At 44.7% G+C, this 22715-nt stretch overlaps 2 protein-coding genes across 10 annotated transcripts; one reads left to right on the top strand and one right to left on the bottom strand.

Moving 5' to 3' along the window:
- Positions 1–39: 39 nt before the first annotated feature.
- On the bottom strand, positions 40–22715 carry hnrpkl (heterogeneous nuclear ribonucleoprotein K, like). 8 transcript variants are annotated; one of them, XM_088280873.1, is made up of 16 exons: positions 22525–22713; positions 8932–9004; positions 7732–7829; positions 7578–7634; positions 6702–6745; positions 4448–4520; positions 4224–4337; positions 4010–4138; positions 3473–3780; positions 2681–2722; positions 2562–2601; positions 1572–1587; positions 1415–1444; positions 1298–1347; positions 1050–1219; positions 40–837 (listed from the first exon to the last, which is right to left on the bottom strand). In XM_088280873.1, exons 1-16 carry the CDS (start codon positions 22684–22686, stop codon positions 807–809), a joined length of 1437 nt encoding a protein of 478 aa, XP_088136999.1. In that variant the 5' UTR covers positions 22687–22713; the 3' UTR covers positions 40–806. The 8 variants fall into 8 exon arrangements, with proteins under 8 accessions (XP_088136999.1, XP_088136998.1, XP_088137004.1 ...); XM_088280872.1 differs by having other exon boundaries at positions 1280–1347; positions 22525–22710; XM_088280878.1 differs by lacking the exon at positions 22525–22713 and adding an exon at positions 9886–10025 and having other exon boundaries at positions 1280–1347.
- On the top strand, positions 15022–22096 carry LOC148318798 (BDNF/NT-3 growth factors receptor-like). 2 transcript variants are annotated; one of them, XM_088280885.1, is made up of 8 exons: positions 15031–15656; positions 16433–16501; positions 16925–17076; positions 17222–17358; positions 18102–18234; positions 20681–20986; positions 21069–21195; positions 22072–22096. In XM_088280885.1, exons 1-7 carry the CDS (start codon positions 15475–15477, stop codon positions 21089–21091), a joined length of 1002 nt encoding a protein of 333 aa, XP_088137011.1. In that variant the 5' UTR covers positions 15031–15474; the 3' UTR covers positions 21092–21195; positions 22072–22096. The 2 variants fall into 2 exon arrangements, with proteins under 2 accessions (XP_088137012.1, XP_088137011.1); XM_088280886.1 differs by lacking the exons at positions 20681–20986; positions 21069–21195; positions 22072–22096 and adding an exon at positions 18393–20672 and having other exon boundaries at positions 15022–15656.

The following is a 22715-nucleotide window of genomic DNA, read 5'->3' as shown; positions in this document are numbered from 1 at the left end:
CCAACTGTTGCACTACCCTGGAAGTCAACAAAACAGTGATGACTGGAAAAAAAACCAAACCTTTATTCAGCAATTACCAGCGGGATATCAATGACAGGTACACAGAAAGCGTGTCATTTTCCAACATTTTACAAATGGCTATAAAGCACAAAAAGACAACTGCAAGAATCCAATGAAGACTTAAAAACAAACAGACAAAATATCAAAGCATTCACTTGGCGCGAGAGGAAAAAACTGGATGAAAATATATACACAATTTGTACAGCGTCTCGTCGCTCCAGGGAAAAAAATGTAAAAATCTCTTGAAAAGTATCAAACATTCAAACTTCAATCGCACGACATCTTTTGAGTGTTACAGTAAGACGTGTATATTAAAGCGTGAGCTAAAGACGAGGAAAAAGGCAAGAAAACATTCCGTTAACCATTTTAGTTTTGAAATTGTCGGCAGGTTGGTAACAAATAGCGATACGAGGCAGCTAAGCTAATTGATGCTCATTCCCTTGGAATAAAAAATGTCAGAGTGGGAAACTGACTTCATTTCAAAACTAACAAAAAAAGATGCATGCTCCACTGCAATGCAAACAACACTAAGGTAAAAGATTATTGAAGGACATCATGTCCTTGAAAATAATCAACACCAGCACAAAAATATGTTTCGGGGCAGCTTCTTACATATTTTTTGGGGGAGGACAATTTTCCAGAAGCTTCTACGGATACGGTCGAATTGATCTCTCCACATCAGAGGAATGTCGGCACTGGAGCAAACGGCACACAAAGTGCATGCGTTTGCCCGTCTTGCTTCTGTCCTAGAAGAAACGACCAGAATACTGCTTCACGCTGGTGGGGGAAAAAAAAAAAAACTAAAGTCAGGAAAATTCAACTAGAATCGCCGATAAGGCGGGTTATGTGCAGAATTTTGAGTGGGGCGGGGGGATAAAGTATTCAATTTTGGAAAGAGGCTGCACCATAAAAAGTGAAGCGCTTTGAGTACATTCCAGGTGCAGTGTACATGTTTGCGAAGGTTAAAGGTAACGCTGGGAGTCACTCACCTGTTCTGCAGCAGGTACTGCGCGTTCTGGATCTGGTCCTGCGTTCCAATGATGGTAATGATGCGGTCCTCCGAGCCCTCCAGCGGCTCGTCGATCTTAATGGATGCCCCGGACTCGTGGCGGATTTGTTTGATTCTCTGGCCGCCCTTGCCGATGATGGAGCCGGCGAGCTGTCCAACGTACGCACCATTTCATCTTCCGCATCTGACTTTGCACCTTAAAACACTTACGTCTTTCGGGATGGTGACCTGTGTGGTGATGACGGGCCCTCCGATGTCGCCGTACGAACCTCGGCCACCTGTGAAGTCAACCGTGCGTCTTTTATCGTGAATTGCGCAGTTGAAAATGTTTTTTCCTCCACTCACCAGAATGAAAGTGATCCCAAGAATTGTTGTCTTGAAGACGGAATAGAAAACAAGACAAGACAATTATTGGAAATTGGGCAACATTTGTTCCAAATGCAAGCGCAATACGTTCAATGGTTTTAATGTAAGCAGGATGAACACAAATGATGAGACTCACCATAACCACCTCCACTCTGTATTTCAGCAACAGGAGTGAAGAAAAATCTGGTTTAGTGTCAGAGTAAAGGCAGCATGCTCACAGTGGTAACTTCTAAGACGTATCATCTTAATATTCATTCTCTATACAATTTCTGACAAGCAGGAGAGATTTAATAACAACACTAAGCGAGCCTCTGGAAACGTTCCAGGTGGATGTGGGCACACACACATTATTAATGTTTCACACGTTGTTGACCTGAAATGTCACACCTGCAGTTCCTCTGGCACAACTTGAACTTTGGAACCAAGTCTACGGCCGCATAAGCACATTGTATAACTTATAATATACGCAGTGTATGTGGGTCAAGTCGAAACTTTTATGGGCATCGGACCGTTCCTTGGCTGAAAGTGGCGCGTTCACCTCGAAGTCATGAGATTGAATTAACAGAGACATCAATTGTTCTCCGAATATCATGCATCACTTTTGTCAATGGTAAAAAAATGCCCTCATTTTGGTCGTTACCAATGTCACCATCTCGTCACCTTGATGGACTCGTAATTTCATCACCTGTTGATTTTGTCCATAGGACAATCTGTGTCAGAATGTTATTGAGCCGGGTAACGTGTAAACCTCCCCTGGCTGACGTCACGTTCTTATAGTCGAGAGTGAGTCAAGAGCACATCTGACAGTCGCAGTCATTTGGCCTCTGTTTGACAGTAGCCATCGGCAAAATCCAATGACTAACAACCACATCAAGGATTAATTATTATAAATTTGAAGGGAAGCTGCAACGGAACGACTCCGCTCGCTTGCCCGGCGGATCTCCGGACGGCGTATCGTGCTTGCCGAGAGGCAACCCAGGAGACCACCGTTGCCGGGCAACCGTGGGCCACTGAAAAAAATAAACTGCGTCAGCGCTCGTGGCGGCTGTGCTTGGACTACGCTCAGACACGGAATTCCGATCGTCTCCGGTTGTAGGGAAAGAATTGCACAGACGGCGGCGCTCACCATGCCGTCGTAGCGCTCTCCTCCGCGGCTACTTCTGTCACTAGACACATGAAGACGATGAGCATTCACATGTTAATGAATACTGAAGGAAAGGCGCAAGAGGACATTTTTGGCCTCACCTTGCTCTGTCATCGTGATAACTGCCATGGGAGAATCTATCGCTGTAAAGAAGCGTCATATAAAATGCATGGGAAATACAGGTTAAAAAGTCCAAATCTTAAAGGGGAAGTCAATCCCCAACGGTTTTGCAATCATACGTTCCACGTGCCTTCGATAGTCTAAACATGGCATTCTGATTAAGATTGAGTTTTTGGGATACGAGTTAACCAGCAAAATGCACCCATTTTGGCCACCTGTTTTTTTTAAGCTGAGTCATGATCGTCATGATGAGAAACTGCGATGTCATTTTCTGTCGACAGCAAGTGACAAAATGGCCGCCCCCTGAGAGAGCTAAAAACGGATAGATTTTGCAGCTTAACCCATATTCCACAAACACAATATTAATCAGAATGTTCAGACTATTTACAGGCACCTCAACATTATTCTTGTTGGCTTCGCCTTTAAAAGAAAGGAAAAAAAAAACAACAACACTCAAATCGATTAAAAAAATTGAAATCATATGAATAAAACTAAATATTCTTCATAACATGAATAGAAATTAATTAAAACAAAGATTATATAAAGTCAAATCTAGTCCAGTCAGATTTATTTTCATAGCACTTAACTACAAGAATGTGGCCAGAGTTGACAAATATTAACAACATCCTGACTGCCAATCCAAAGAGCATATTGTGAATAAAATCTTTCAAATAAATTAATCAGACACAAAAATATACATTATAGAACAAATCCAAATCTCATGTTGGTGGCTGAAGTGGCAGATTGCCGTCAACGACGCACTCTCTCCTCACCTTCCTCGTGGCGGCGGCGGCGGGAGCGGCAGGTTGCGCGCTCGGCTGCCCACGCGTCCCCGGCTCAGCGGCGGTGGCGGACCGCGGCGGGGGCTCAGGTCGTCATAATCCCGGCGAGAGGGGGGCGGAGGGCGGCTGCTGCGTGCAGGGGGCAGGCGCTCGAAGCCGCCTCGCACGCGGATGGGGAAGCCGCCGCCGCCGCCGGGCCGCCGCCCACGCTCCTCAAACATGACGGTGAAGCCGCCGTAGTCGTAAGTTTCGTCATAGAAGTTGGGATCGTAAGGCTGGGCGCGGCCTTTGATTGGCGCCTGCAACATGGCATTTTAGTTGGCGACTTACAGATAGTCAAAGTACATTGAGCGATCGGTGAGTTTCCGAGGGGTTCAATTTGCAATGAGGATGACAGCGTAGCAATTCGTGACGACATTTTCCTTTCGCTCTAGGTCTTCATATTTTTGTCCATCATTAGCTGTTTTGCGTGCCATTTATGCGAGAGGAAGACATCTGGGGAAGCGTACAAACTAGGTCAAGACTCACCTCAGATACCAGCTCAAGGATGACTTTGATACATTCGACGACTCGCTCCGGCTTCCCGCCCACAGAGACGACTCTGTCCGTAGAATGTGGACAACAGTCCTGGAACAGCTTGATGGTCGTTAGGGTATTCTGAGAGGGTGGGAGGACAACATCATAAAACATCGCCAACGGCAAGCGGGACGGCATCGGGTCATTTCTGAAGCGCTCGCCTTACCTCTCGCAGTTCCTTGATCTTGCTGCCCTTCACACCGATGATGCCGCCCGCCAAGCTCTGATGGATCAACAGGCGGAGCTCGCAGTCAAAGTCGATGCCGCTGTAATGCTGGTACTTGTTACACAAACAACAATCGAGCGGGACGAGTTAATGGCCTCGCCGAATTGCAAAAGGACCACAGTGTATCGCGCCGGTAGAAAAATAAAAATGAAGAAGGTGTGTACCTCCTCTAAAGTGGGGATGATCTTCAGCAGAATGTCTCCGATGGTGTCGATGTTGGCGTTCACGCTCAGGATCCTGTCAAGAAAGCCGAAATATCACGGCAAGGCATTACAGAAAGAAGACACAAAAAGGAAATGCCACAAAGAACCGAAAACAAGTCGGCAAGGAAAACCCATACAGTATAAAAGCCTTGGGACGAGGAGGCATCAATCTTGGAAAAGAGGAATCGAAGACTAACATGCACTTAGATAAGATTATCTTGCAAGGACGGATGGCTTTGGAAAGGCTACAATCAGTCACGAGGTCACACAAGTGTCGGGAGCGGGAGCTTGGACAGTTTTTATAAAATGACTTTACAAAGTGGGGAAACTTAACTGAAGCGAGACCTCACTACACGATGCCAGCGCAACGTCACACTGGAAGGAGTACGAGGGGGAGCGGGGCGAGTGATTGACCAGTAATTCTCAACTGGTGGATCTAATATATTTTAGTTTGTGTTCATTAATCACTTGAAAATAATCATAAATAGCAAATGATTTTTTTTTTTTGTAGGAGTTCGGCAACAAAATCAAGAATTTTTATCCATATCAGGGGGGCGGCCATTTTGCCACTTGCTGATGACTGAAAATGACATTACAGTTGCTCAGTGCTCCGGTAATGAACAGTCACGGCTCTCCTGTTTTCAAAGTTTAGTGATGTGACATTTGCAAGCTATGATTGGGTCGTTACCTGAGCAAAAGTGAAAAAAAATAATAATTCGGCATAGAAGCATTATTTGGCACACGGGAAAACAAGGCCAGTTGAGAAGTCGCGTCAAAGACAACGGAAGTGGGGGGGGTGCGAGAAAGGGTGAGGTGTAAGGAAAGCTTTAGGCTTTTTCACCTGTTATTAACATTGAGTAACAAAGGCCACAAAACACGAGATCCGCTACCTACGCAAACGCAATTGGCGCCGTCGCACTGCCATTGTCACGCATCTAAAGAGGGTGAGCCGCAATGGCTGTATGGAAGCGTCGATTTACCGACATGAAAGCAGCTTGTGATTTCTTTTAGCAAAACGGAGCTAGTCTAGCCGATCCAAGGTTTAAAAAATACAATGTTTGGATGTCTTAACAAATCACAATTTGGTAGCTTAAACAAGGACGAAGAAATCAAATGAACCTAACCTGTGAAGTTTCTTGCATCCAATCACATTTATGATAAGACAGACTACAACCTTTTATCCGGCTTTGTCCCGCACATCCATATTGGTCTGTTGTCAACTGACTGTCTCAAGCGGCGATCAACAGGTATTCTCACACAATGTTTTGCTCCCAGTCAATTCCGCAGTGCTCTGTAGTGTCAAACTTTACCAACAGAGGGTGCTAACGCGCAATGTCAAACGCTCCCAGTTGGTCAGGCGGAACGCTCGCTAAAGTGTACAATCAGGCAACTTGTCCGTTTTGGAGAAAGTTTGGGTCTCTTAGGTGCGCCTTATGGTCGTAAAAATATGGTGCATTCACAATATTAGCAATTCGGTGGGGACGCGGTTTTCGCCCCTTGTGCCAAGTTATTAAATATTTTTCTTTTTACTTTTGTACATTGGTACTTTTGAGAGAGTTTAAAGGGGCTGAATCTGTACTTCTACTTTAAGCAGAATTTTTTCTTTCTTTTTTTTTAAAGAATGTGGGCCTTTACTTTAGTACAGACTGTGAGCACATTTCCTACTTCACAATGCCAATTTGCAACTTGCGTATACATTCTCGTTATACTGCTGCAATTGGAAGAGGATACTGTGTTGAGAGTTTGGGTGAGTGCAATTGCGATCTGACATTTTCATCTCGCTTCCTCTCCATGAGTCGAAACATGTTAATAGCAGGTGGAGGGGGGGTTGCAAAGCGACAATGGATGGATGAGTGATAGGGGAGATACCATAGTCGGCAATGCTGGGAAATGGAGGGAGTAAAGGAGTGGAGGGAGCGTTCGATTGGTGGGGCTTGAGTAAAAAGATGTCCGTCGGCCTTGCGCACCTTGAAACAGACAGCCGGTATATCACTAAATATGGTTAAAGTGGCAAAGACGTTTAGGAATGGACAGAAACATCAAGAGGACATGTGGAAGGGTTGGGGAAGGTGGGTAGAGGGGATTTGGCGGTTGGTGGGGAGGGAGTGGTCACTGTCATCTTTTTTATGAAATATAAACGAAGCAGCGAAAAACAGAAGTCAGCTTATTCATGACGTAGTCATCAGGCAGTGAGGCAATAATTGGTGGGACATACCGCTCTGGGCCACTGCTGTCTGGGACTGATACACTGGCATTGTACTGCATGGAGGTGGAGGTGGAGGTTGGAGAGCATTGGGTGGGCGGGGGGTATTCAATCACATGTTAGGGGCACAGGTTATGGGCAAGGTCGACCAGGGGGTGGCAGGTGGGCAGACGGGCGGGCGGTCGGGGGTTGGGTTGGGCCAACGCAGGAGGGGCATGGCGGTCCAGTACATGGGCAACGGGCAGGTGGTGGCCAAAACATTCACAAAAAAAAAAAAAAAAGCCAAAAGAAAAAAAACAAAACAAAGAAAGGACAAAGGGGGAAAGAGGGGGAGAAGGAATACATTTTTAATTGAATGCACGCTGAATTTTGATCTTTTTAAGGCAAAATGTGAGAGAAACAGGAAGTGTGGCCTGGTCAAAACTAATGGTCAGAGACCACCACTGGATTTTCTCACATGTCATATTAAGCAGGTAGATGAAGTGTACATCAAATATTGGGGACATACACGTTTTGGCCAATGTTAAAATCATGTAAGGATGGGCATAATCATGGACTCATTCCGGGATTCCCCAACTTCTACTCCATAAATGCGTTATTAATCAGAATGCCACGTTTCGACATGAGAAGACGCACTGAGCATTTTTTTGCCAAGAATTTTGGGGAGTGATTTCCCCTTAAATGGATCATGAAGAATTCAGTGTGGAATTGAAAATGAAGGACACAGTGCGAAGGCAAACATTCACAGACACTTCCCGCCATCAACTGTGATTTTGCCCATCCCTACATTCAAAGTGACAACATGTGAACGCATTTTGAGTAAAAGCAAAAAATAAGACTGAGGAAATACACCAAGGTTGCAAATTCATAGAACATTTGTTTACTCACATCGGTGCGCAGAGCTTTAATGTTCTTGCCGCCCTTTCCAATAACCGCACCGGCATTCTGTGAAGCAGCAGGGAGGGGGCGGGGCAGGGCGGTTCATTCTCAGAAAACAGGAAGACAAATCACGACAAACAAAAGTGACAGGTGGCCTGCTCACTTTGCTCTGGAGCAGCACGCGCAGCTCTAACATCTCGTCGGTGTTGCGCGAGCGCTTGAAGGCGTGTTCCTCGTCCATGTCCTCTGCCGGACGCTTACCTGGCGGGGACACGTACGACATCATGAATAATGTTGTCTTTGCCTGCTCAATAGTCTCATTTTAAATGATTGCTATTGATAAGATGACTGCTCAACAGATTTTTGCCCCACTTTACTCAAAGGAAAACAAAAGAAAATGGACAGAGTAAGCGCTAGTTGTGCTAATATGCATAATGTGAGTAGAACTGGCTTTTCACTTTGTATCACTTGGCAGCCAACCACAGACTGGAAACCACTCAGATGCACCGTGTTCCCTTCCTGAATTAAAAAAAAAATGTTGTCGGGAGCCACTGAACAGCAGTATTCCTCTACCATCTGCTACATAGCTCCGGCCAGGAATGATCCATTTTCTTTGACCTCAATCGAGCCGGTTTAGCCGTCACAATGACTAAAAATATTGACGATAAAATGATCTCTTGCTGATTCACAAACTCTCCCATTTGAGAATTTGCGTGTTGGCCATTAAACTATTCTTTGTTGGTTCCATGCTGTCAAAATGCAACGTTTTACACTGCAAGTTACCGATGCTCATCCTAACCTCTAACGTTAGAATCAATATTGACGGCAAACCCAAGAAAAACATGGAAGCTAACTTCAAAAGCTAAAGCTGCTGGTTACAAGGCACACGACATTAGAAGCTAATGTTGAAGCAAACTTTGCAAGCTAACGTTGGATCTAAAGTCACAAGTTAATATTGGTCTTTTTTAACGCTAATATAAGAGCTAACATTGGAAGCTTATCGAACAACATAACATAAAGTTAACATTAAAAGAAACAAAGCAGCAAAGTGCATTTTATTTTCAAAATCACATTATCTGGAAGCCATTTGTTTTTAAGGGTAATGTCAGGTGAGTTTGAAACACCTAATTGTTTTGTCATCATAGGTTGATGTATTTAAAGTGTAAATTAAAGGCAGTCAAGTATTTGGGTGGAGAATCTAGTTTTCGCGCAACGTCTTGTCCACTTATCCCCGTAAATAGTGACTGTACACTATATATAGCTTTATACTTGCCTGTGACACTATCTGAAGAACTAAACATACAGAATGTCGACTGTAGCTATTTATCAACTAAATAAATAGATAACTAAAGCATGATATTACCATTGGTATCCGTGGTGCCAAATGTGAGATCTTCGTCCTGCTGCTCAATTTGCACCTCCATTGTATTTTGCACCTGTAGCATGGGACAAAAAGTGAGTTTTACAAAGCATAAAGTGCAAAAGTTGTTGAAAGTCACATATGGGGGTGTCCACTGCATGCAAGAGTAACATGATTTACGAGTTTCCCAAATGTACACGTTTTTACAAATTACGAGCTGTCACTTGGCCGATTCTATGCATTTTGTTGCCTTTGGTCAAGTCAAAATAAGAATGTGTAATGTCCTTGCGTGTGGGCAAGGAGAGCACTTAGAACTTATACCAAGGAGCCGGGCAAGCAGAGTCCAACTCGTGACGTCACGCACGAGGCCACGCCTCCTAAATTGGAGTCCGACGTCCAGCACATGCATTCTAAAATGCGTTTTACATTATACTTTAAACATTATTTTTTTTAAATGTGCGTTTAAATATTTCGGCGTATTTTTAAGCTTTTAAACCCCTTTCTTTATAAATAACTGAACCAAAAAAAGTGTTGCCCCGCCCTAAATCAACGCTCACTTGTGGAATCAAAACAAGCGCAACCCTCAACAATGTAACCAAGCTATAAATAAACGACGCCCACATGTCTCATTTTATGACTTTTAAGCAGGGTTTTGCGATATTAAAGAGGCCCACAGTTGCCGTCGAGAAGCGTCAGGGCGAGTGTCAGTAAGCTCGTCTTTCGTAGCGGCCAAATTGACGCGACGTTAATTGCCATGCTAACCGCTAAGCTACCTGCTCGCGAGGCGTGTCCGCCTGGACGAGACAGCGTACACGTTGCGAGCGCCCTTCGATCTAAATATGGATATTTGTGTTTCCTATACGCTTGTAAATGTCTTCAATTAATATCAAGTATCCCACGTTAGTAAAATACGTTAATACTTGCGACGGACCGCTGTCTGTCACGCTATTCCGTTACCTTGGACCGAATGGAAGATTTTACAGCAAGGAGACGAAACCACACGGTGGTTTGCCTGTGACGTAAATAAACAACAGCGCCGACGGGCGGGAAGCCCAGCTCCTACCGTATTACCGCCCCATCGGGCAACGCGGTGTTTTGATCAAACTGCCTCTATGATGGCTCCCTGGTTTAGGACTGAAAGGTATAGTCGTGACACCTCAATTATGACTGTCAGGCTAGCTTCCGAAACATATCTTGAATTAGAATTACAAAATTAATTAATTTATACAGCGCATTTCACAACAGCTGGAGCTGTAACACGGAATTGTATATCAACACGAGATAGGTGCAACTTTGTTAAGAAAAAAATAATTCACGTTTCGTGTTAAAATATTGTAAAATATAATAATTCCTTGTGTTCTTTCTTTTTTTACAGAAGAAAGTAGAGAGGAACCATAAGGTGATAACACACCAGAGAACAGGAAACTGTAGCCGGGCAAGGAGAGCCATGCAAACAATGCGCTAACAGACAAACACAAAAACAAAATGACAACACTCGCAAGGAACTGCTCTCTCGGGTGTGACTCAATAGGCCGCGCCCATTAAAGGCACACATTACATAAAAATACTTCCGTACGTATATTTAAATAGTTTATTATGGACTCAGTTTGACCGCAATACAAATGAATATATATATATATATATATATATGAGTGTGAGCGCAAATGGTTGTTCGTGTCTGTGTGCCCTGCGATTGGCTGGCAACCAGTTCAGGGTGTCCCCCGCCTACTGCCCGAAGATAGCTGGGATAGGCTCCAGCACCCCCCGCGACCCTAGTGAGGCGAAGCGGTATAGATGATGGATGGATTGATATATATATATATATATATATATATATATGAACTTCCTACTGGGAAAAAGCCAGCCACCTCATTGCACGTCAGCCTCCATTTTGGATCCAATCAAGCAGTCTCCCCTCTTTGCCTCGCACCTTTACACACACGAAGGCTTTTGTCTCTCTCCCTACTCTCCTATTTTCTGATGTTACCATGGCGACAGTTTGAATTCTTCTTCTTGATGTTTCTCGGGAAGGGAAGGATGGATGGTAGGGTGGGAAGCAGAGTGTACATATTTTCATCCGCAACCATAGCGACACTTGACATTGTCCACGATGTTTGTGAAAAAAAAATAAGTTACCATGGCGATTCTGTCGCGTGTGTCTGTGAGTGCGTGTCACACATCCCCAATCTGGTACGCTGTGATTTTGTCATGGCAGCCAACAGGATTTAAGTCTTTCTTTTTTTTGCAATATATTTCCCATCAGTAAACGTGGGGATAATTGTTTTTTATTATAATTACTTTTTTATTAAATTATATCATTAGATATATTTATTTAAGATACTTAAGTATATCCATCTATTATCTGATCCGCTTATCCTCACGAGGGTCGTCGGCATGCTGGAGCCTATCCCAGCCGTCTTCAGGCAGAGGCAGAGGGAGAAAGAGAAAGAGTGAGCGATATGGATAGATGGATGGATACCGTGCAATGTTGTAAATATATTAAATAGAATATTTATAAAATATAGAATCGTTTATTTTGCAGCATATTCATTCATACAAGTGTTTGAAATGCTACTTTTCTGGGCGTTGACACCACCATAGAACATTTATTAACTGCACAAGCAGCAGTTTTAATTAAAGTAAAAAAAAAGTGCGATAAGGAGGGGCCCAAAGTCAAGTCGATACAACTAAAATTAAGTAAAACTACTCTATCGTTCAAGTTAGAGAAGGAACAGAAAAGTGTTTACAGCATGACACTGCCACCTGGTGGAGCTTAATAGACATTGACGTGATTTAATAATAAGGGCATTTGTCAGCATCTGCTCACTTGTATTACATTTTTAGCACATGAATGACGTTTGATTCGACATATTTCCAGCCAGACCCTTGCTTGTGTCGTTCTAAGTGCTATTTGCTGTTCTGTGGTTATCATCACAGTCTTGTTGTCACTGGTGCCTTTCTGTTTAACATAAAAAAAGAAAACCAACTAAAATGGCAATTTGTGTCGAAATGTATTAATTTTGTGCTTAGAGGCTCATTCAGTTGACGTCTCCGTCGAGTAAAGATGAATAATCATTATAAGTAGTAGAATTTTACCATGGGAGCATCTGGTGGCGTGCGTCAACAGTGGACGTCACGCTGTGTGTGCGCGCGCGCGCGCGTGTGTTTGTTTGTTTATTTATTGGCCAAGTGTGTTGTGTGTAGTAGAACAAGGTTTGAAGATTGAATGTTGGTATGTGGTGGGCTACACACTTGTTCAATGAACTTGGTGGTGAAGGGTGGTAGGACTAGAAGGAAGCCAGGAAAGCAGATAAGTGGGACGAAAGTCAACGAGTAGGCTAAAATGAAGGAAAAAAGGATAAAGGAATGCAGGAAGGAAAGAAGACGGAAGAAAATGTTGGTCTAAGGCAGAAGGAAGGATAAAATGTTGCATGAATAAAAAGAGTCTGAGTGAAAGAAGGTAGAAGAAACAAAAGGGAGGCAAATAGCTAAGTGCATGTAAAGGAAAAAAGGTGACATGGGAAGTAAGAAGAAAGAAGAAAATCAGATGTGAGCTGGCAGAACGGAGGTACGGATGGAAGACAGAAGAGCAGGTTTAAGCAATGGAAGGAACAAAAGAAGAAAACAAGTCAGGAAGAAAGGAAGGAAGTTTAAAGAGAAAGTGGAAAGGAGCAAAGAAAGGAACAGGGCCAGGCAGGAAGGAAGAAAAAGCAGGTCTGAAGTGGGAGAAAGGAAGGAAGGAAGACGGGAATAAATTAAGAAAGGAAGGATAAACTCCGTTTTTAAGTATACTTATTGCTCACACGTGTGTGTGTGTGTGGGGGGGGGGGGGGATAAGCGATACAGGTAGTCGTAGTCCTCCCTGCATCACCTCGCGTGTGGGGAGGGGGGGCAGCAAACGGAAAGAAGGAAGGAAGGAAGGAAGGAAGGAAGGAGGGGACCCTTCCTGCCTGCCTATCGATTTCCAAACATCTGGATCACGTCATATTTGATTTTACAAGGCAAAAAAAAAAAAGAGTGAAGAAGGGGGTGGGGGATGCATGCGGGTTCCGGAGCAGTGAGACGGCATCATCCTCATCCTCATCATCATCTGCTGCTACTGCTGGAGCACTTGACACCTCCACGAACGGCAGCGAGCGTGTCGTGCGCGATCGCGGCTCTGCAGACACGCCAAGGCCGCTCGATGGCACCCTGATACCCCCTCCTCCTCCTCCTCCTCCTCCTCCTCCTCCTCTTCGTCCTCCTCCTCATCCTCCGGCAAGCCCTACGTGCGGATCGCGATTTAATAGAGGAGAGGGGTTTAATCCCACTGAGAGATTTTTCATGTAAAGGGGGGGTGGGTGGGTCTGAAGGGGCGAGGGGGTGACGGAAACACAAACGGTGTGTTGTTTCGGATTTTTGTTTTACCGGAATTTAAAAAAATCTATTTTTTATTCGATTTTTTTTTTTTGGGCGATGGACTGGCATGGCATGGCTCGGCTCGGATTCCTCCTGCTGGCGCTGTGCGGACTGCGGGGGCTGAGCGCCGCCTGCCCCGCCGCCTGCACCTGCACCGTGGCGCGGATTGCGTGCGTCGACGGAGCAGCGCCGAGCATCGAGGATTTCCCGCTGCTCACGCTGGACGACATGGAAAACATCACCGACATGTAAGCGCGTGCGTGCGTGTCAACTTGACGATAATGATGAGACGGTAGAAGAATGAAGGTGATCATGTTAACGACCCCCCCCACACATACACACACACACGCACTGACCTCCTAATATCATCACATCTCCTTTCATCATAACAATCAAATCGTGCTGCGTGCGTGCTCGCGCGTGCGGATTTCGACGTGTCACTAACACTGAACCGCGCGTGCGTAATCCTCGTGCACGTTTAGTTGGGTTTACAGAGTATTCCATGAAATGCGCACGCATGCACGCGCACACGCAGGCCCGGCTTTAGGGCAGCTGTCCATAAAGGGGCGTCAGTGTGAACACCCCCCCTCAACATACTACCAATCGGATTGTTGACAGATTGCACACATGCAGGTGACGTGGGTAGAGGCCAGACATGGCAAAGAAACATTGTATACATAAAAAAAAAAAAACATCATTCTAAAATGTTGCAGCATAAACACACACAAAGTTCTCATTTTCCAATAGGAAATCAAAAAACATACTGCAAAATGTGGTGAATACGTGTGAAAATTTAATTGCTTGTCCCGCCCAAAATTCTGTTTAGGATGGCTTTTTTTTTTTTTAAATCATGATTTCCACTTCCCGAACAAGGACGTACAACGCCAGACGATCACAAGTCTTATAAGATTGTCTTATCAAATGATCCTTTTGTCTGTGGCGTTTCAAGAGTGGATCAATCCCGATAATAGGGTCCAAAAGATCATGGCTAAAAATCAGAAATATTAAATGCGTTTAATATTGAAAATTGTCACGAGTGTGAGGAATATCGACGTCAGTGACGTGGACGGAATGGAGCGAATCAAAGAAATGCCTTGACATACGAACAAGGAAGTGGCTGGAAATCAACCAAAATATGTCCGACAGGATTTTGTTTTTTGGGATGTTGCCAGACGCTACGAAATATTTTCCAAAGCCACCGATATCACCATCGTGTGCTCTATGGAATTGCTCGGGAAAAATCGGCGCTTATCCGGAAGTGGCATTTTTGGTTGACCATGCAAGATTTCTGCCTCGGAAGACTTTGGCGTGACACAATCTTAGTGTGTGGTGCTCCTTTGTTGAGATTACCTCGGGCAACGCATTTACTCGTAATCAGAGATGCAAGTAAACTTTTCTCCATTCATTTTTCGCTGCGTCCAAATCTGCCCGTTTTTTTTCTCAAGTACATCAGTTTTGCGTCCTAAAATAATAATATCCCAAATGACGTTTGGGTGAGAGCCGGGCTACACCTTGTACTGGTTGCCACATTTAAGAAAAACAAAACAAAAAACACGCATAAGATCCATCATGGTTTTGTCTGTTCCTTCACAGATACATCGCTAATCAAAACCGGCTGTTTGAGCTCAACGACAACAGTCTGAGGCACTACATCAACCTCCGAAACCTGCAAGTATCGCATAAGTGAACCATCTGTGAACTGCTATTCAACTCCGGATGACTTAGCTAGCTTCCACAATTATTTTTTTCAACCCCCCCCAAAAAAAATTAAAAAAAAAAAGTGAACTGTATCACATCGGCCTTACTGTACGTGGAGTCAACCCGCTCTTGCAACACAGGAACAAAAAAAAAACAAGAAAATGAGATGTGATTTATAAACAATCAAACTGTTGTGCCTTAAAAACAGTTCACACGATCCGAACGCCAACACAGAATGAAAAATCTCACTGACAAGCTAACAGTTGGCATTGATAGTTGCAGTTTTGCAGTTCGGTAAGCGTAAGCGCACATATTCTTTATTCTCTGTGGAAAACGACAAACATTACATCAAGTTACTGAGTAGCAGAAGAAGAAGTCTATTCTTCTTAAATTTTACAGTACTGCCTCCTAGTGGCCAAGGCGGGCACTCCAGTAGGAGCAGCCCACGAAATGAGATGGATTGCAACATTTAATTCCGAAGGCCAAATTGTTAAAGGTGGCGATTATGCTCTCATGCGACTTTGCGGGGCTCACCTGACCAAAGCTCTGATTTCCTACAGAACAGTGACCAGGACCAGATTGACGTCCATTTCTCCCAATGCCTTTTACAACAATACAAGACTCCAATACGTGTAAGCCTTTCTTTCCATTTCAAGGTGACATATCCATTTTGGTGTGTGAATAACGGCCGTCAAAATACGTGCGGGATCAGAAGCAGGACGGCTTTCGTGCGGAAAGTCGTCGTTTTTAGAGGCAGTCCTGATCCTGACGCGCATACGGCCGAGCCAAAGCCAAAAGAGCTCAAAGAAAAAAAACTTAAATGACAACGCCTCGATCTCGTTGGACTTCTACCAGCCAACTCGTACCTCCGGCGTCAGTTCGACTACTTTCATCTTCGACCAATAGAAGAACATGGAACACAACTGTTTTTATCATTCATTCGACTACTTTCTTGACAACAACTTCATTAAATTGAGATGAAGAGCACTTCCACGGTTATTTGTCCAATTGCCTACTTTTACGACTACAATACAATTTCGAAGATTACTCGCACTTTTCAAACAACCGCCACGAATTAAGTCGCTACATTTTCCCACTTTTTTATACAACCGACAAAACAATTTCGACAATTGAAGAATGAATACCAGAACTACTATCCCAACTACCAGTACCACTTTTTTTGTTGTTGTTACGCCCGTAAGATAGTTAAATAGCTGGCTAATCTACTAGTAGTAATTCTACCACTTCTACTGTTACTACTAGGACTACTAATAATATATTTTTGTTGTTGTCGTCTATGGATTGGCAGAAAGAAAGAAAAATACAGTCGTTAGTTAGCTAGCTAGCAAGATATCCTTGAATCTAATTTCATGCTTCATACATTTTTTTTTTTTTCATTTTCTTTCAGGAATTTGCGAGACAACAACCTATCGATGCTGTCATGGAGGACCTTCCAGAATTATAACCTCTCCTATTCGTAAGGCCCGCCTCTCAAACGTTAGCCGTTGGGTTAGCATCTCCTCTGACTCAGGCGTTCTCAAACTTTTGGGTCCGGCAAAGGAAAACTATTCCAAAGAATTGAACATAGCGATGTACCACGTGTGCCTTGTCCATCTCAACTAAATGGACAGTGCGAGCCAGAAACAGCTGACCGGTTTCTGGCAGGAACTTCCTAAAAAGCTACTTTCGAAGAAACACTATTTTCTATCTTCTGTTGTTTGTGGCTGGCTGAAATAAAGGTTACGCTCTCTGTTTCATACAACGGGCACCTCCAACCGCAGACACCTTCCTGCCTTAAGTCAGACATTTTACAAGTGCTTGTGAATGCTTTTTATGATAATAATCACGTTGCAACTCACGAACCCTAGCTTGCCTAACGTGCCGCGTCTTTTTCGTTTAGCCTCCTGCTCTCTGGAAACCCTCTGGACTGCATCTGCGAGAACCTCTGGATCAAACTGAGGAACCAAGAGGAACCCGACAGCCAAGACCTGCAATGCAAGGACGAGCGAGGAGCAACAAAAGCTTTTGCCGCGCTCACGCCGCCTGACTGCGGTAACGTGAAACCGCGTTCAAATAAGCAACGCGGCGCGAGCTTCCGGAGAACGATCGATGGGGGGTTTACAGTTTCCCCCCCCGCCCCCGTTCCCGCTTCTCGCTCACCTACTTAAGAGCGTCCGTCCCCTTGTGTGTCCCGCAGTGGTGCCTCAAGTCGAGGTCACCCCGACGGTGGTGACCAAGATGCAGGGCAGCGACGTCAAGGCCCTGTGCAGCGCCTCGGGCATGCCACCTCCGGAGATCCTCTGGAACCCAGAGATGATCTTCTCACAATACGAGGTGAGCCGCTCCAATCCGAGAAGAGCGAGAGCGCCAATGAGGCTGAAGTTAAGTCTAAGGTTTCATTCTCCGGGGTTTACGGTAGTCTAATTTTTCAAGCTTCGGATATTCAACACCCCCATTATCTACCGCACAAATAAGATCCACCTGGAATCCGCTGGAGGTTTAAACTAGTGATAAAAAAAACTAAACATATTGATAAGCCAGATTTAGATGACAGTTGAAGGGTGTGTGTTGCTTCAAAGGTTGTTGTGCAACAAACACGAAGTAGTGACATGATCGATACTCGTTAGGAATTATTATCAATTAAAAAAAATCTAATCAAATCAAAAAGATTTACGGACTAAAGGATTGCTCGGGAAGAGACAGACTGCAACCTACTGACATAAATACTCACGAGGGCATCAAACTAAACCCAAAGTAAAAATAGTGCAGGCTAATTTGCCCTATTTAAAAATGGGGTCTTTACGGAAAAAAAACATCAATTCAACATTGTGACCCGTGAAGCGAGCGAGCTTTGTCCAAACACTTGAAGCGAACGAGTATCCTTTTGGTGGTTGTTTCCTAATAAGAGCCAAGATAGCGTTAGCAAGCGTGCGCACGGAGAGCGACGCGAATGCTGCTGCCGTTTCATCGTGAAGGAAGGAAACGGGGAGAGGGAGAATTTGAACGCAGCCAAAGTCACGGATTCCAGATTTTGGATTTTCTTTGACGAGTCACCGCGCTACATCCTTTGTGTCCAGATTGACCCCATGGAAACGGAGAGCAGGCTCACCCTAACCAACCTGTCTCCCGAGGACAACGGCCTGGCCATCTCGTGCAGCGCCGAGAACATGGTGGGTCAGACGGAGGCCACGCTGCAGCTCAACATCCTCTGTAAGCACGTCGCAGCTCTTGAGCATTTTCAAATGGGATTGTTTTGTTTCCAAGCGCAAGCGGCAGAAGCACCGGTCACTTTGTTTTCATGACTGCCTCCGATGATCTCATTGACTTGTTGCTGCGGTTTCCCGTCCTCAATTCTTCCTCCTGTCAAGCCGTCCTCTGCTTCCACGTGTTTCCTCTCCCGTTGTTCACCGTGAGGACGTTTGTCGCCATAATCAGTAACAAAGCTACCGGTAGCCGAGGCTCATATTTGTCCCTATCGGTGAGGGCTGTCAAACTCATGGCCCGGGGGCCGCATCATTTTATGTGGCCGGCAAAGGCAAACCATGCACGGCTTGAGTCTTCTTGCTAAAATACCAAAATTGCAAATTTTGGTCAATTTAAAAAAACTATTTCAAAATGAATTCAATGGGAGCGAAACAAACCACATTTTCCTGGATTCTGATTTTCAAAAGTAGTTATCCATCAGTTTGTTGTGTATATGTAATAAGATGATGATGATGATGATTTTTATGGGTTGACCCAAAAGCAAAACGATGAAAGTGAGTTTGACACCGCCGTTGTCGAGCGTTTCACCAGGACGTCACACGTACGGAACCTCCCGACTGACAAAAGCTCCACGAGAAGCAATAGTCATGCAATAATTCTTTGTCACGTGACTAAGGCCGCGCAATGGACGAAACGGGCTCAAGGGCCTGAATGACGAGTTCATGTGTGAAGTGTCAGCCCAAAAGTAGACGCTTGACGAGGTCAAGACAGAATGCCGCCTCTCGTTTGCGTTTCAACGGATAAGTTGATGATAAAAATGTGGACAGAGTTGATCTGATGATTGGGTTACGGGCTAATGAACGAGCTTCTCTGTTCATGGCACAGACGGACGCGCTCTTTTGACGGTAAAAGGAAGATGCGACTGCATAGCGACGGCTCGCAAGCGGGATAAATGACGACAAAGATGAACCCCGTCGAAACCTTTTGGGGAGAAAAACCTGAGCGCTTGATAAGCGGCAACTTGGTTGGCTTTCAAGATTCCGAAATAACGACAATTTGCAAAATGTCACGTTGGCTCTTCATATGCAACAGAAACCGATGCCAAAATTCCCAAGGAAATTTATCAGAAATGTTCTGGAAAATAAAATATCCAGCCCTTTGCAACCTTACTAGTTCCCGTCCCGGCAGTTTTGCAATCTTCTCCGCAAAACTATTTCAACTTTTCAACCCACACAATTTGGATTGATTTATTGATTTTGAAGGAAATTGAGAATTACCATCACCTCTTCCCGTTGCCATCGTCTTGCGTTCAAATCAGCTTTTGCCACCCGTATTGTTTTCAAGGTGGTTGAAAAAGTCTTGCCGGTGCCAAAGTTTGACCACCGAGAACGTGACCACCGCCAACTCGTGGTCACGTTCGTCTCCTTCTTCAATCGCCAAGTCAGCAAGCGCGACCGTTTGCCTCCCAAAAAGCATCAAGAATCTCCCTCATGAATCATTTGCCATTCCAAAATCGTGCGAATGTGTCACCCAAAAGTGGCGCAAATCTTCCCTAACATATTTTTATTCGTTCAACAGACAATATATTGAATCATTTGCGAGTCGACCGATTATCACAGGATTGTGATAAAAGTCACTTTGTGATTGCGATACCCAACAAACGGTTGCTAATCTGAGCTCATATTTGTCGCCGTACTCGTTATCCCCGAAAATGTGAACTCTTTGGGCTATTTTTGCTTCGCTGTCCAAGCAGGATCCTTGACGGTATCGCGATGCCGTCATCTCGGCTTGATTAATCGTTTCCGTTGTGCGTCGACCACAAGCCATGATCCCAAAACATCCATCCGCCTATTTTCTGAGCGGCTTCTCCTCACGAGGGAACGCGAGCATGTTGGAGACGATCTTCGGGCAGGAAGATGTGTCGACCCGGATTGGGTGCCGGCCAATGGCAAGATCCCAAAATTGTTGGTCATTTCCTCCTCATTTTACAACCTTCCCCTCGTTTTGATTGGCAAGTCCAGGTCACTAATTTGTCCACACCGAAAAGCCGACAGTTTAGCGGGACATGCGTCACACAGGCAGCGCGAGGACCAACTAGCTGATGGCCGTAGCAAGAAAGGCTAGATGGGCAAATATATTGTGACAAGGTACGGCATAAAAAGTGCCAAGCAAACGACGCAAGTGACCCCAAAAGGGACAACAACAACTCAGGAAGTTGATTTGCACTTTTGGCCAATGCGCGTGTTTGTCCCTCCAAAAGCGAATGTTAGCTGGCGCTCACGTCCGTCTCCTTTCCAACTGTTCTCGTTTGTCTCCATACTGGACACCCCGAAACAACATGTCCTCTCTCAGCCTTTCAATGTTGTTTTTCCCCCGGACCACTCCCCCCCCCTTCCCCGGTCGTTGACTTGCCAACCGCTCCCCACCCCCGTGCGACCGCTCGTCCCGTCAGTCGCCCCCGTCATCCAGCAGCTGCTGGAACCGGAGCAGGGCCACCACTGGTGCATCCCCTTCAGCATGACGGGCAACCCCAAGCCGGAGCTGCAGTGGTACTTTGAGAATGTGACGCTGGAGGAGCAGGACTACATCCGGACCATGATCCACCAGTCCACCAAGAGCGAGTACCACGGCTGCCTGCAGCTGGTCAACCCCACGCACATCCACAACGGCGTGTACCGCCTGGTGGCCAAGAACCAGTACGGCCGCGACGAGAAAACGGTGGCGGCGCAGTTCATCGACCCGCCCTACGACCATACAGGTGCGCCCTCGTTTCACTCTTCTTCCACTTGTCGTGTTTCGCTCCGTCGCTAACGTGGCTTTTGCCTCTTGCCCTCTTCAAGATCCTTTCTACTACTGTAAGTGACCACGCTGGCTGCATGTTTCTAGTTGTCTTTGTTTGTTTGGAATTAACCGCGCCGTATCCTTCACTTCTGCTGCCGCCTGTCGTCATCTGTCCAGACACCACTGGTAAGACCTTTTTTTTTTTCACATCATCAAATTATGCAAAGTCATACACACTACATTTAAATAAAATAACGTTGGAGTCAAATAAATGTAAAAAAAAAAAAAAACGGAAATATACTGTCCTTGGTTCAAATGGTGATGTTTTGCACACAACTAGAGGGAAAATTACTTACTTGGGGAAAAAACAAACAAAGGAGGTCAAAAATCCCACAGCCTGGTTCTTGTTCAAAAAAACAAAAAAAGAATAGGCCAAAGGTTCTGAAAACAGTGGTGAATGGCGTTTTCTTTATTTTTCAAGTGCCACAACGTAAAGAATATTGTTTCTTTTCAATTTTCCCGGCATGTTTTTTTTTAATCAGTTCTTTCTAAAATATATTTTTCTGTCTTTTGAAATGTTTCCTACAAGTTTTTAGGTATATATAAACTGTAACTTAAAAACAAAATATGTAAGATGCTTTTAGGTGAGTATCAATCACCTTTTGTCACATTATTTCCTTTTTTTTTTTTTACATCAACATATTTTGAGAATTATTTCAAACAACTAAATCACCAGCTTTTAGGTTTGAGCCGATGCATCTGAACTGACTGACTTTTGAGTTTCGTTTCACCACAATGAATCGCTTCTAAGCTTTTGGTTCTTTTTTTTTTTCCAAGATTAAAATACCACATTGAGTGAGAACATTAGCCATCACCAAGCTGACATAATATTGTTATAATATTGCCTTTATTAGTCCCACAATGGGGAAATTCGAGATTCGAACCCAGGCCTCCTGGGGAGACTGGGTCCTGAACGCGGCGCCTTAGACCACTCGGCCACACCAATAAGAATAAAAAAAAGCAACTTTTCATGACTCACAATGGAATTCTGCTCCCTTCCAGACTCGCCACTGCCGCCAATGGATGACAGTATCGCGGTAAGTGAGAAACAAACCATTAAAACACAACCAAGTATGACACTCATTTCCCTGAGTAGGCCACCTGTGACGTTTTGTCAATTTTTTGTTTCACCCCAGGTTTACGTGGTGGTGGGAATTGCTGGTGTGGCTTTGATGGGCTGCATTCTCATGGTGATCATTCTGAAATACGGAAGGAACTCCAAGTTTGGAATTAAAGGTGAGCTATGCTGATTTTTTGGATTTTTTTCCACCCCCAGAGTCCTCTATTACACACACACACACACACATATATATATATATTATATGATTGTTCTAAATGAAAAATGCTAACTGAATGGGGCACTATAAGCATTATTTTCATACAACCATTTAGAGTATTGCTATGAATCTTCTATGTAGTTAGTTACAATGTAATTGCAGTGATCTAAACACTCACCCTGGTCTTCGTCCTGGTGTTGCCAGGCTCCTCGTCGGTCATCAGCAACGATGACGACTCGGCCAGCCCCCTCCACCACGTCTCCAACGGCAACAACACGCCGTCGTCCTCCGAGATGGCGCCGGATGCGGTCATCATCGGCATGACCAAGATCCCCGTCATCGAGAACCCGCAATACTTCGGCAACTCCG

This window comes from Idiotropiscis lumnitzeri, chromosome 18 (genome assembly GCF_059441095.1).
Source record: "Idiotropiscis lumnitzeri isolate Australia: NSW breed Sydney's pygmy pipehorse chromosome 18, RoL_Ilum_1.0, whole genome shotgun sequence".
Classification (NCBI taxonomy): Eukaryota; Metazoa; Chordata; class Actinopteri; order Syngnathiformes; family Syngnathidae; genus Idiotropiscis; species Idiotropiscis lumnitzeri.
The sequence above is the reverse complement of the archived record's forward strand: the minus strand, read 5'-3'. Positions and strand labels throughout refer to the sequence as shown.

Coding starts and splice junctions, on each gene's coding strand:
- LOC148318798 (XM_088280885.1), top strand. CDS start 15,475: ATGAGATGGATTGCAACATTTAATTCCGAAGGCCAAATTGTTAAAGGT. Junction 17,077..17,221: donor GCTCACGCCGCCTGACTGCG/GTAACGTGAAAC, acceptor TGTGTCCCGCAG/TGGTGCCTCAAGTCGAGGTC. Junction 20,987..21,068: donor CCCGCCCTACGACCATACAG/GTGCGCCCTCGT, acceptor GCCCTCTTCAAG/ATCCTTTCTACTACTGTAAG.
- hnrpkl (XM_088280872.1), bottom strand. CDS start 22,686: ATGACGGGGATCTTGGTCATGCCGATGATGACCGCATCCGGCGCCATC. Junction 1,348..1,414: donor TTGGGATCACTTTCATTCTG/GTGAGTGGAGGA, acceptor TTGACTTCACAG/GTGGCCGAGGTTCGTACGGC. Junction 838..1,049: donor CAGTACCTGCTGCAGAACAG/GTGAGTGACTCC, acceptor TTCCCCCACCAG/CGTGAAGCAGTATTCTGGTC.